The sequence below is a fragment of the Mus pahari genome, chromosome 11 (assembly GCF_900095145.1).
Source record: "Mus pahari chromosome 11, PAHARI_EIJ_v1.1, whole genome shotgun sequence".
In the NCBI taxonomy this organism is placed as follows: Eukaryota; Metazoa; Chordata; class Mammalia; order Rodentia; family Muridae; genus Mus; species Mus pahari.
Genome location: NC_034600.1, coordinates 24,793,885 through 24,808,457, shown reverse-complemented (window position 1 = coordinate 24,808,457; position 14,573 = coordinate 24,793,885). Strand labels below are relative to the sequence as shown.

At 44.0% G+C, this 14,573-nt stretch overlaps 1 protein-coding gene across 1 annotated transcript in view; it reads right to left on the bottom strand.

Annotated features, from left to right (window-relative positions):
* Window positions 1-14,573, bottom strand: part of Dmgdh (dimethylglycine dehydrogenase) — a 78,230-nt gene that overhangs the window by 24,651 nt on the left and 39,006 nt on the right. The window contains exons 14-15 of the mRNA XM_021208546.2: window positions 12,178-12,335; window positions 9,745-9,804 (exon numbers count right to left, since the gene is read on the bottom strand). Coding sequence (XP_021064205.2) covers window positions 9,745-9,804; window positions 12,178-12,335 — 218 coding nt within the window. The remainder of the gene's footprint in view (window positions 1-9,744; window positions 9,805-12,177; window positions 12,336-14,573) is intronic.

The window sequence follows — 14,573 nt, the reverse complement described above, 5'->3', positions numbered from 1 at the left end:
TGTCCTGGAACTCACTTTGTAGACCAGGCTGGCCTTGAACTCAGAAATCCGCCTGCCTCTGCCTCCCAAGTACTGGGATTAAAGGCGTGCGCCACCACGCCTGGCTATTTTTGGGTTCTTTAAACCTCGAGGATATGATCTTATATTTAAAGGTTAAAATGATGGACAAAGTTGCTCCAAGAATGCTTAGTTTTCAAGTTTTGGCTGAAAATAAAGGAAAGGGCAGTTTGAAGTTACAATAAAGTAGGAGTTTGCCACTAAAGACACCTATCTCATCTCCCAGTTAATGTGTGACAACATGAATTATGCTTCAATTATGCTGAGTAGATCTATGCCCAAAAATATACATTCCATATGTGGTGGTCATCTTCAATTGCCAACTTGACACAACTTAGAATCACCTGGAGGAGGTTTTGATGGGGGATTGTCTACATTGAGTCAACCTATGGGCATGTCTAGGATTGGGGTTGTCTTAATAAAGTTAATTGAAGTGGGAAGAGTCAGGCCACTGTGGGCGGTATCATTCCCCAGGCAGGGGTTTCTGAACAATACAGTAGTGGAGAAATCAAACTAAGCACACTCAAACAAGCAAGTGAGCATGATGCGTCCAAATAAAATAAAACAAGAACTCCTAGGTGTTTATCCAAGAGAAAATAAAATATATGTTCATAGCAACAGTTGTACAGAAATGCTGTTAGGCAGTGTGATACATGCCTGTAATCCCAGCACTTGGGAGGTAGAAGCAGGATGGTAGGGAAGTCCTCTGCAGCTTGTAAGTGTAGAGCCAACCTGGCCAGTGGGCCAGCCTTGTTTGAGAAGGGTGTTGCTTTGGAAAGAACTCAGTGCTATTCTTTTTTTTTTTTTTTTTTAAAGATTAATTTATTTATTATATGTAAATACACTGTAGCTGTCTTCAGACACTCCAGAAGAGGACACCAGATCTCATTACAGATGGTTGTGAGCCACCATGTGGTTGCTGGGATTTGAACTCAGGACCTTCGGAAGAGCAGTCGGGTGCTCTTACCTGCTGAGCCATCTCACCAGCCCCAGTGCTATTCTTACCTGATGTAAGTAGCAAGGCTCTCTGAACTCCTTCCTGCTTTCACTCTGCTCCCACCAAGATGGAAACACATTGCTTACATGGTGACAGTTTGTTGTTGTCGTTTGGTTTTGTGGTTTTTGTCTTTTATAGAAAGCAGTATTCCATCTTCTGCTCATCACTGTAGATGTGACCTGCTCACCCCAGTTCTTTCTGCCATGACTAACCTACACAATGGACCGTTCTCTGACATTGTGAGCTAAAGTAATCCCTTTTCTTTTCTAAATTGTTTCTTGTTCAGGTATTTTTATCATGGCAACATAATGAAACTGGAACCCTGTTTTAATTCCACTTATATAGGCATTCCGTTTATTCTAAAAGATGCAGAAATGAATGACAGTGACAGAAGATAGTTAGCCAGGTGCCTGGGGTTGGGTGGAGCTGTGGGAAAGGTTAGGAATTTCAGATTAGCAAAGGTCGCCATTATTCTTATGCCTTTAGGATAAGGGACATGCTCTCTTCATTGCAATTATAATTTCATTTTGGTATGCATATCAAACCTTTCAAACTGTTTACTTCAAAGGTCAGTGATTTTGTGTTCAATATGCTGTTGACAAAAATAACATACATAAAAGAAAATCAATCTAAAATTACTTAAAATTTATTCTGAGACCATAGTTTCCACAGATGTAAAAGTTTTAAAGCAGTTAGTAAAGCGCACACTCGGGCTTTTAGGGCAGAAGCTTTGCTTCATAACTGAAATTGGATATATATGAGGGTGATAATTCAATACCCGTTACTGTGCTACATCCTGACGGGTGTTTGGGGAATGATAAACTAGCCTTCAGCTCAGACCTATCCTCTCTCCTTCCTTTCATTTCCCCTTATCACTCTGCAATGAAATGGGTAAGAGAGTAAGGATGGTGTTATTAAAAATGACACAATTATGTGTATAATATATCATAAAGACAATATAATAGCTTCGAGCTCTATGTCAAGTGGCTTTTTGAATTTGAGTCCCATAGACGGAAACTTCATTTTACAATTTAGAAATCTCAGGTATGAAATTAAATTAAATTGTCTTCTCTGGTCACATAGATAGGGTTGGATGACTCTCACAAAATACCCAGGGGCTCAGCAGTTAAAAGTATTTGCTTCTCTTACAGTGAATCCCTTGTTCGGTTTCTAGCACCTACATGGCAACGCATCACCATCTGTGACTCCAGTTCCAGAAGATCTGATGACCTCACATCTCAACTCCAAAAGTACCAGGTATGCACACAGTGCATAATACATATGATATTAATACAAAATGTATATGTATGCACATATATACATGTGGTATTATACATACATGTACAAATATATATTAGTATTATACATATAAAATAAGTAAATCCAGGGGCTGAAGTTCATGGTTCAATAGATAAAGTATGAGGACCTGGGTTCTGATAATCTGCACTCATGTGAAGTTCAACACGGGAATATGTACATGTAACCCCATGTACATGGCAATCTTATGGCAACATGGATGGTGGAGACAGGAGAGTTCCAGGACTCTAATTGGCCAGCTCACCTGGTATACACAGTGACAGATAATAAGAGACCCTACCTCCAACAACGTGGAGGTGAGGACCAACACCCAAAATTGTCCTCTAACTTCCACACAAGGATTACTCATAGCTAAACCCCACTCTCTATATACACACACCCACAAACACACACACACACACACACACACACACACGTCAAAATCCCACTCAAAATTTGTGCTGTCTGTCACTCAGTGGAAGAACGCTATCTTGTAAGTGTCCATCCCTACCTTCCCCAGGGAAAAGAGTCCTCGATGCCCACCTCTGAAAGAACAGAACAAAGATGTGGGTCATGATCTGGGTGACATGCCAGACCTACTAGCTCCCTGTGATGCTGCAGATCCACACACCACGTTCTGATCAGGCCTGCCGCTCAGCTGTGCGACCACACCCAGTCTGTGCTTAAAAGAATTAATGCAGCATCCTCATCGGAGCACATAAGAAAAAAAATGAAAGAAAGAAAGAAAGAAAGAAAGAAAGAAAGAAAGAAAGAAAGAAAGAAAGAAAGAGAAACAACACAGAACAACTCACGGGGGACACCGGAAGCAATCTGGGGGGACACCGGAAGCAATCTGGGGGGGACACCGGAAGCAATCTGGGGGGACACCGGAAGCAATCTGGGGGGGACACCGGAAGCAATCTGGGGGGACACCGGAAGCAATCTGGGGGGACACCAGAAGCAATCTGGGGGGACACCGGAAGCAATCTGGATCCTACCTTTAGAATGTGGGGTTGAGGGGGAACAGACAAGGTGACTCAGTAAAGATGGTTGCTGCCAAGCCTGATAACCAAGTTGGATCTCTGGAACCCACATGGTAGAAGAAGAAAAGTAATTTCCACAAACTGCCCTCTGATCTCCACCTGGGGGTGGTGCCATCCCTGGGCTGATGGTCCTGGGGTCTGTAAGAAGGCAGACTAAGCAAGCCATGAGGAGCCAGGAGGGTGTGTGTCCTCCCCCCCCCCCACACACACAAAACAAATAAAAGCAAACAAACAAACTGAAAACCAAAAAACTTTAAAAGAGTAACATTGGCCTGGGTCGGGTCAGGTGTTTTCAAATCAACCACATCAGAATAACTACATTCAAACAAATTGTAGAAAGTTGACTGTAGCAGCATTGTCAGGTCAGCGTGCATAAGAAGCAGCGGGATTTACACCAATTACACAGGATGACTGCAAATTTCAGGTCAGCCCAGGCTACACAGCAAGACTCTTGTGAATGCAGGAGAGCATCCTGCATTATGTTACATCTCGAGACCTCTTCTTTCCTCTCTCTCTTCCCCCACCTCTCTCTCCCTTTCTTTTTCTTATATGTGTGTGGTGTATACATGTGTATTAGTTTGTATGTGTTCGGGTCCAGGTGAACATGTGTGCACATAGAGGCCATAGGTTGACGTCTGACGACTTCCTCTACCCGTCTGCGTTGGCTAGTTCTATGCCAACTTGACTCAAGCTAGGAGTTATCCGAAAGGAAGGGTCCTCAGCTGAGAAAATGCTTCCACAAGATCCAGCTGTAAGGCATTTTCTCAGTGACTGATGGGGCGGTGCCATCCCTGGGCTGATGGTCCTGGGTTCGATAAGAAGGCAGACTAAGCAAGCTGTGTGGAGCAAGCTAGTGAGCTTGCTTGGCCCCCTCCATGGCCTCTGCATCAGCTCCTGCCTCCAGGTTCCTGCCACGCTTGAGTTCCTGTACTGACTTCCTCTAATGATAAACAGTGATATGGAAATGTGGGCCAAGTAAACCCTTTCCTTCCCAACTTGCTTTAGCCCTGTGTTTCATCACAGAAATAGTAACCCCAGCTAAGACACACCCATTTTCATTTTTGAGGCCTCTCAGTGAACCTGGCTCCTCCTGAGCCCTCCCTTTCTGCCCAGTGCCTTGACTTACCTGGGTGCTGGCGCCCCAAACATCGGTCTTTATGCTTGCGCTGCAAGTGCTTTTAGCCTGTTCCTGTGCAGCCCAGAGGGACTTCAACTCACAGAAATCCTCCTGCCTCAACCCTCTTTTCTCCTTTTCATTTTGAGTCAGGGTCACACTGCATCGCCAGGGCGGCATTGCAGTCGTCCTGTAGCTCAGGCAGGGCTTAAACTTGAGACCCCTCCCCCAGTCTCAAACTGCAAGTAGCTGGGATTACAAATGTGTACCACCAGGGCCTGGCTGAGACGAGTGTTAATTAATGTAGGGTGGAGAGGGATCTTTGGGATCTCTTTTTTTAAGTCACTTTATTACGTAGAAGAACCAAGGTCCACAGTGTCAAGGATGACCATCAATGAAAACTGCCGGCTTTCTTGACTCCTAGTACCTCAAGTCCCCTTGTGGTAGACACCACCAATGGCATCGTCACCTATTACGACTTGCTTTCCAATTTGCTGCCCTGACCTGTATTCTGCCACTTTGGTATTTTAATAACAGCTAATGTCAGGCTGGGGTGTAGCTCAGCTGTAAAGTGCTTGCCCATCCTGCACGAAGCTCTTGGTTTGCTCCCATGATAGCATATGCCTGCAATCTCCACACTAGAAGGTGGAGCCATTGGTACCGAGGTTCGAGGTCATCCTCAGCTCTAGGTCAGTATGAGGCCAGTTGGATATGTAAGACCCTATCTCAAAGAATAAATGTAGCTAAGTCTTACTGAATCTATAGGCTGTTGTCCACCTCCTGTTAAGTGTTTTACATTTCTTTATTGCTGGCTTCTGGAATCAGCATTGTCTTCTAACTTGTGGTCACTACTATGTCATGTCTGTTTCTATGGCTAGAAAACCAAGACAGGAAGGGGGAAGAACAGATGTATAAGAAAAAAATATGCTCTATCTAAGAATGCTCCTCCCAGCAGTTAACTCTCTCTGGCTCTAGAAACAAGCAAAGATTCAGTAATTGTGAAGGAAAATTCCGTGACTGGCTATAGCACCCGAAAGCAGCTGCTTCCCCACCGCTCATGGTTAGAATAACACATTGTTCCATTTCCAGTGACAACCAATGCCCGCTGATCTCCTACCACATAAACTTCTTTGGGAATAAATCAAAATGCCATACATAACAAGGGCAAGACCTGTTTTGCTAGTAGAAGTTTAGTTATAATTTTAAAAGCACATTTTTGATTATGTTGACCCGTTCTGCTGGTTTGAAATTCTTCCTTTTGGGGTGCTACTGCTTACTTCCACAAGGTGGCAGTGCTGTGGGCCGTTGCTGGCCCCTCCCCATGCAGCATGGTATTTTTAGAATAAGGGTTAAGAATCCATCTTACAGCCTTCCTTCCTGGAAAACCCAAGCCTCTTGAGTTCTGAGAGGCATCAGAAGTGTATCTTTAACCAAGGGCTTAGTAAGATGCAGAAGTGGTATTTAATAAATGTCTGAGAAATGAATATATGTGTGTATGCGCTTGTGTTCATGTGTGTGCATGTGTGAGTGTACATGCGTATGCATATATTTGAGTATATGTGCATGTGTATGTGCAGGTGTGCATGTGCAAGTGTGTGTATGTGAATATGTGTCTGAGTGTGTATATGTGTGTGTGTGACTGTGTGTGCATGTGAGTATACATGTATATACACTTGTGTGTTGTGATACAAATGTTTGTGTGTGATCATGTGTATGCATATTTAATAAGTGTTTGTGTGTGTGTGTTTTTGAATGTGTATGTGTGTGTGAATGTATTTGCATGTGAATGTGTCCATTGAATGTGTATGCATGTGTCTGTACATGTGTGTGCGTGTGTGTCTGTGTATGTACATATGTATAAGTGTCCCTGTGGACATGACAGTGACCACTATGAATGACCACCACAGTGACCACAAAAGTAGTGACTGCTTCAGCTGACCACATCAATGACCCACACACACTGAACACTGATTGATGATCACATTGACCTCTATGACTGTGTGTCTGTGTGTTTGTGTATGAGTGTAAAAGTGTGTGTGTGAGTGGTGTGTATATGTGTATGTGTGTGGGTGTATGTGTTTGTGTGTGTACATGTGTATATGTGTGTGGGTGCATGTGTTTGTGGATGTAATGTGTGTGTTTGAGTGTGATATGTGTGTCTGTGTTTGTATTACAGTGTGTGTGTGTGCATGTGTTGTGTCTTTTACAATAGCCAGTTCCAGAGAAAGAGCTGAGCTGGTAATGGAAGGTTCTTGTTTTTCATTTCTTTCTTTCTACCTCCTCAGCAGTTTTGACAAGAACATGGTTCACTTTAACAAAGCATGGTGACTGCTCTTCTCCCCCACGTTCCTCCTTAAAATGGGCATGCAGCCATGATGTGTGTGTGTGTGTGTGTGTGTGTTGTGGTGCGTGTGCATGTGCATGTGTGTGTGTGTATACACACACACATATCAGAGACATACCTGAGGAAGGTCTCAATTTATAAGACAGTCTATGGAGTTCCATAATCTATGTAGTAAAGAAAAAGAAACCCAGGGTAGAGTGTCAGGACCACTAAGTCCATAGGAAAGAGGACTGCGGTAGAAAGTGACAGGTGACGAGGTGTCACACTCATCTTCAGACCTGGGCTAAAGGGATGCTCTTCCTCAGGTGGTGTCACCTCCCTGTGACTTGCTCCCACCCTCAAAGACAGAGGGAATACCAAGTCCCACCCACCCCCTCCCCACTCCATATCTTCTCACTATGGCTGCTGTCATGTGTTGAGCATTTAAGGATTTAGGGAAAGATTCTAATTTTTAACTTTGGAGGTAAAGAAAGGGAAGAAATGGCTTCAATAAAATTCTAAAGTTGTTATCATTTTTTTCATTATCAAAACCAAATATTCCCCTGTATTCTCCCCTCTTCTGCCTGGCATCTATTTTCCAAAGCAGCATGGATTTTGGTTATTACTGTCCTTTTAAATCTTATAGAACACCTTCCAAAAGGCTTTGAAAGGAACATCTTTCTGTACGTTAAATGTCTGAGTAACGGTTTTGGCTCATAGGCACAGGACTTGACTTATCAAGTTATATAGCTTAGGTTACAGTATTTGATTTCCAGGAAGCTGTCTCTCATCATAGATTGCAAAGCTATGACAAAGTTGTGACACCACCAGCAGGGTGTCACAACATCCAATCAAATCTAGTCTCTTGTCCGAGAAATTAACGCGTATCTTCTTTCCCATGAGGTTGATAGCAACCAACCATCTGAATTCATCCCATGGTGGAAAAGACCCAGCCCAGGAAGGTAGGGCCAAGTCCTTGGGCTCTCTGTTTATCCAACACAGTCATCAAGAACTAACTCTTTGACACCTGAATGAGAACCAATAATTCAGCATCCAAAAACATGTCATCAGTCAAAAGTAGCATCTTTTAAACAATTTGCTTTGGAGCTCAGTTAAATGGTTATTTGATTATAACCATTTAAAAGAGCTAATAAATTCACGTGTGCACCTGCTGATCGTCACAAAGAGCATCTTAAAGCATCCATCTCCATATGAAGGCCTCACTCACCGAGACCTTCTTCCCACAATAACATCCAGAAGCCGAAGAACCAATCCCTCCCTTCCCTGCCAGGGCCTGGCAGCAGGGAGCTAGGTGCTTTGAGGAGTCAGACATTTTTATCCTTATTTTAAACAGCCAAATTCAGACTTCTGTCACCACAAGGAGCAATCTGCTGCTAGGAGCTGCTCAAATCCCAAGCAGCTGCTCCCTCCCGGCTAGAGACAGATGGTGCATCATAAAAATAAAAGCCAGGGGAAATGCACAGAAAAGATGGACTCCTTTAAGAATTCTTTATATGGGGTCCTTGCCCCTGAAATCAAACACAACAAGTACACACATTTCCTGTTAATACTTCAGCTGAGAATTTGGGAGCTGATGCCAAGCATTAAAAAAGTTCCCGTAGCCCGATTTATAGACACATGCTTACACATTCCCACGGGAGAGGAAACCAGTCTGGGGCTCAGAAACATGGAGCTCAGAAACATGGAGCTCAGAAACATGGCAGTGTATTTGGAGAATCCTAACCAATAGCCTGACAGCAGCTGTTCCTCCTAACCTTGCCACCATCACCTACTTAAGCAAGTCCTTTTACATTCTTCCATATGACTCTGAAGCACTGCTCAATGGCATAACCTAATTTACATGTGTAGGGCTGGCTCCAACGAGCAGGGCCACAGTGAACTGGCCTCCTATGATATACGTTTCCACAGTAATTATGTAGCACCGGAGGTGTTTCTCGACTCTTAGGAACCCCTGTAGGGCTTATTAAAACACAGCTTTGTTGGCCAGCCTCCCAGACATTCTGCTTTTAGTAAGTCTGGGATTGGACCTGAGAACTGACATTTCTAACAAGTTTACAGATGAGACTGAGCCTGGTCGTCTGAGGACCGCTGATGTAGAATGTCCCTTTGGCATATGGATGTCAATAATGATTCTCTGGACCTGTGTTGACTCCTCAGTAAATACCCACTTTGTACTGGGCACATTGGAAACACATCTTGTGTTTCATTTAGATGTTATCATTAGATGCAAACCCGATTCATAAGCACCTGCTTAACTCAATGTGGCGAGGCTGTTCTATTCTTTAAGCATCCAGGGAAAGTCGATGTCCTTGCTGTTTGGTTAGCTGATGTACAACCTCACCAGCCACCAGGGGTGGCTGATACACACATAACATACATGCAGCACAATTTCTATAAAGGTGTCTGTTGAAATCTGTTAATCATCTTGTGATTTTTACTAACTTTCACCTTGGGTTTTAGTCTTCTTTTAATTATTTTTTTTAAATTTCTATGCGCGTTGGTGTTTTGCCTGCATGCATGTCTGCGTGAGGATGTTGGATCCCCTGGAACTGGACAGTTGTGAGGTACCATGTGGGTCCTGGGACTTGAACCCCTCTGAAAATGCAGTCAGTGCTTTTAACCACTGAGCCATCTCTCCAGCCCCTTGGGTTTTAAGTCTTAACCCTTAAAGAAGCTGAATTCTGCTGCCTTAAATCTCTAGGCACACTCCCACAGTGAAACTGACCAAGTTATGGCAGATAACTCATACGGAGCGTAAAGTGGTGTTTAGTATTTATACTCAACCTGTTTCTTCTGTAGTCACACAGGGCTAAGTTTTAAAGCGTGGCTCTGTCGTAAAACACTGCCATCATCTTCACATTCATTTCATACACCCTGGAGAATGTGAACATACCTTATTCAGCTTCACGAAATACTCCAGCCCAGCTTCCAGGGGGTTTGTGTCACAGTTCATCTGGAAGGGAAACAGGCTTTGAATCCCAGACGAGCATGCTACTTTGGTTCACAGAAGGACTGTGCTGTCCTTAAAAGGCTTAGGACTTCGGAGAGATCTGCCTGCCTCTTCCTCCGGTTGGGGGATTAAAGGGGTTCACCACCATTCCCAGCAAGTGCAGGGCGAGGAGAGACGAAGAGAGCACTAAAACAGAAACGAACTCACTACCCTCACTCAGCAAAGACTGGCAGCACTGGCTCCCGCCTTGAGCTGATGCATAACAATGGTCGAAACAGAGACATCACTTTCTTATATTATTCTTTCCAGAATCAAGGACACTGGATGGTTTTGGAGTAAAGATTCTTTAAAAGACTAATTATGAACTAGTCTCTGAAGCAGTATTCTTCAATTCAAATGAAGCCTTTGGCAAGTACTGTCATTTTTAAATATAGCAAGCACAGAGACTGAACATTGGGTTTGGTTTCCACTGCTCTTTTGTTTTAAAGGTGTTAATTAATTTATCCGTTTTTATTACGTGTTCATGTCTGTGTGGGGGTGTGTGCGGGTGTGCTCTCCCAGAACTGAAGTAACAGGGGCTGTGAGCCGCCCAGCAAGGATGCTAGGAACTGACCCCTGCTGCCCTGCAAGCGAAGCAGACACCGTTACTGCTATTATCTCTCTGGCCTCCAATCTTTTACCTTAATAAATATTTGAAGGCTAGTACGCCATGTTCCACAAACAAGAATCTCGTGTATATTATGTAATAATTTTAATTACATAGTTGTGTTTTTAAAAGTAACAAGTAACTTTGCTTATCTTGCAATTATCTTGAATGGGGGTGAAGGGAGAGAAGCAGGTGACAAAACACTGGCTTTTGCAGAGTTCTGGGAAGAAAAGGGGAGGTAGGATTAAAGCTCAGAACTAGTGACTCTTGATAGGATGCATCAGTTCAGGGGAAATCCAATATTTAGTTCTAAACCTGAATGAAGCTATGGGGTTTTATCACTGTTTTGTTTTTAAGGGGTTTTTGAAGATTCTAATTTATACGAAGAGAACTGAGGGGAAATGAAAGAGATAAACTCATTGGGAACTGCTAAATGTATAGAAATGGGAACAGAATACCTTGATGTACTCGGTTAACAGTGTTAATGAGTAGAGGACCTTTCTGGAAGTCCAGTTTTTTGCTGTTTGTTTCTTTATGGGAATGAGAACTGGCTGTTCTAACCTCCCAAAGAGTCGACATGAACTAGATAAACGTAAGTATACTTTACACCACATAAAACTGTTCTCATATTTCCTAAATAAGTTTGAATTACTCTGAAATTATTTTTCAGTCTGTCAAAATTTGAGAATTTTTTTTTTTTCAGAGAAACAGAGCGACTTCGTCGATGTTTCTGCACTAGAGGGCGCTCTGGCACTGTTGGGAAAGAGGACCCTAAAATGGAGCCCAGCGAGAGGAAGCAGAAGGAAAAACAAGAACCAAAAACTATCAGAAACATTGAGGCTAGACTACAGCGATGTTTAACTCGCAAGAGGCGGCTTCTCTGTCCTTTTTTCTGAGCATGGGGACAAAACTGTCCTGTTTTCTGAGGGCAGCTGACCTCGCCTGAGTCCTGGCTGTAGACTGAGTTTCCTGCAGCAGGCAGGACCCGGCTTCCTGCAAGCTTGCATAGATGATAAGGTCCAAGGGAACTTACCTGAGCTTTCGGGTTAAATTAGAAATTAACTGTATAGTGTGTTTGTTCGGCTCATTACTAACTATCTCTAGGTCTGTGCTGATTCTTTAAGATAAATACTCCATTTTATAAGAGAGCAGGCCATCCAAGAGATTAGTAAAGGATAAATTTAAATTATTCAAATCCTCTGGGGTGTGCCTGCCAGAAAATGCCTGGGGTTCACCACCAAGCAGGGGAAAATAAGGCAGAATAAACGTTCCCCACCCCCCCCAACCCAGTCAGTGTTCATCTGGGAAGTAGAAAGACAGGGGAGTTGTTTATTATTATTATTATTATTACTATTACTATTATTATTATTATTATTATTATTATTATTATTATTATTATTATTTGGGGTTTTTTTTGTTTTGTTTTGTTTTGTTTTGTTTTGTTTGAGACAGGGTTTCTCTGTATAGCCCTGGCTGACTTGGAACTCACTCTGTAGACCAGGCTGGCCTTGAACTCAGAAATCTGCCTGCCTCTGCCTCGACCCAAGTGCTGGGATTAAAGGCCTGCGCCACCACCGCCCTGCAAAGGGAGTTCTTTCCCTACTCTAAGTCATCTAATGGTATTTGATTTCTCTAGTAGCCAGAACTGATAGTAATGCTATGAAAACGAGTCTCCCAACATTAGATACAATAAGGTAAGCATCCGTTGGTGAGGATGCTAGCATGCAAACCTCTGAGCCCCAGGCTCGGAAAGCCTTCTCCAGTCTCAAAGCGTTCAGGGCGTAGGTTCCAAAATCGCCGATGCCCTCCTCCTGGCCGGCACTCATGATGCGCTCATAAAGTGCGGCAGAATCTTCTCGTCTGTGGTACAGCTCCCAGCCCAGCTCACCTGAAATGCACAGGCGGAGCCCACACAGGCATGAGAGTGGTGCTTGCAGGGCGCGCGCTCACATACATTAGCTAACACGTGCAGGAGAAAACCCCACTCGCACAAAGCGACCTTTGCTGGTCTTTAAAAGAACAGCTCACGGGGAGCCGGCCAGTTCAGTGGCCATTTGTGTGTAAGCCTGACTCCTGCACAGAGAGACTGCAGTTGGGATTCACTTTTTAGCCTGGACCCTGGCCCCATACTGAGCCTCCAATGTTTCCAGGGCAATGATAGTAAACAACTAACACGTGTTTTCACAGGGTTCCTCTGGGGTATGGGAGGGCGGCTGTGATCCCTACACTCAGAGAGCTGAGAGGTTTGTGAGCCCAGGGCCAGCCTTGGCTACTGAGACACTGTCTAAAAATAAAACACAACAAAATAACAACTTTAAAGAGGGTGAGGAGCAAGTTCAGACACTACTTAAGCACAAGACCTGAGCTTGCCCGGAATCCACATTTTAAGAAAGCTTGCTCTGAAGGTCTGGGGCGGGGTAGGGTGCCCACAATGGCTCAGTGGGTGTAAAGGTGTTTGCTGCCAAGCCTGACGATTTGATTCCTGGGACCCACACAATGAAAGAAAAGAACTGGCTCTGACCAGCCTCACCTAATGTCCTAGTCTGTGATTCGCTGAGCTTGGAGGAAGCCCTGGCTTGGGAAACAAGACAACATACATGCCTGATCACTGCCTCCCCATATGTAAGCATGTGGAACCCCACAAACATATGTGCACACCCACACAAATAAAGGAGAATGGATGGGGGTTCGAGGTTTAGACACTCCAGCTTCCAACCCAGGAACCAAAAGCCTTAAACATATAAAAAATAATGTGGAAGTATTCACATTTCTTCCTTGTAGATAGCCAGTTGTAGTCTTTAAACTTCTTTTGTTTCTTTTCCCTCCCCCGCCATACACACACACACACACACACACACACACACACACACACACACACACCTTGATCCTTTCATTCACTGTTAGATCTATTTGCTAAAACTAAAGGGAAAAAAAGACAATAACAACCAAACAGTCTTTTTTTTTTTTTTTTTTTTTAAAATCCCTGTCACTCTTTTTGCCGAGGTTGGGAAAAGTTAGGATAGAATGCCCGGCAGCTGTGGTTTAACAGTGAGCACACTCCTTGGTCCCCTTTATCACAGGGTGACAGTGATGGGATCTGCCAGGACACCCCAGACCAGGAGCAGCATGGGGATAGTGGAGGTTGGCCACTAAATGCTCTTTCAGTAAGAGGACACGGGAGTCAGAGGAACTCAGAAGTAAGCCAGAGAATCACTGGGTACTGAAGAGCTTCCTATATCAAATATATACTCTGTGCCAGGCTGGGTGGAGGTCTCCAGTGAACACATACTGAAGGGAGGATGTGCCAGAGGCCATCATCCAGTGCAGCAGTTCTCGACCTGTGGGTCACGTCTGCTTCTGGGGGTCTAACAAATCCTTTCATGGGGTTACTGGAAAACACAGATATTTACACTCCGTAACACTGGCAAAATTAGAGCTATGAAATAGCAATGAAATAATGTTATGGTTGGGGTCACCACAACTGGGGAGCTGTATTCAAGGGTTGCAGCATCAGAAAGGGTGAGACCCACTGTTCTAGTGGAAAGCTTGGTGTGGTCACGATGGGCTGGAAGCCACACGATCAGTGAGTGACTTCGGTCTTCCATTTATTCTAATGACCGTCTCATCTACGCTTCCAAAGAGAAGTGACTAGAAACCAGTGGAAGGTCTAAAAAGAGTGGGCGTGGCCAGCAGACTTCCTGTCTTAGAGTTGGGCAGAAGAAATCTTTCTTCAAAGTCAGAGAAAGTTACACAGAGGGGTGGAGGGAGACTGAGTGTGTGTGAGTGTGTGTTAGTGAGCATATGAATATTAGTATGTGTGAGGTGAGTGTGACCATGCATTGCAAGGGTGTGAGTGTGTGTGGCTATGTGTGAGTATATGTGTGTGTTGGTGTGTGTGAGTATATGTAAGCATGTATTGTGACTGTGAGTGTGTGTGTGTACATGTGTGTGAGATGCACTGTGAGGGTGTGACAGTGTGTGATAGTCTGCAGTGGGTGTGAGTGTGTGTATGTGTATGTGTGTGTGAGATCCACTGTGAGGGTGTGACAGTGTGTGATAGTCTGCAGTGGGTGTGAGTGTGTGTGTGTATGTGTGTGTGAGATGCACTGTGAGGGTGTGACAGTGT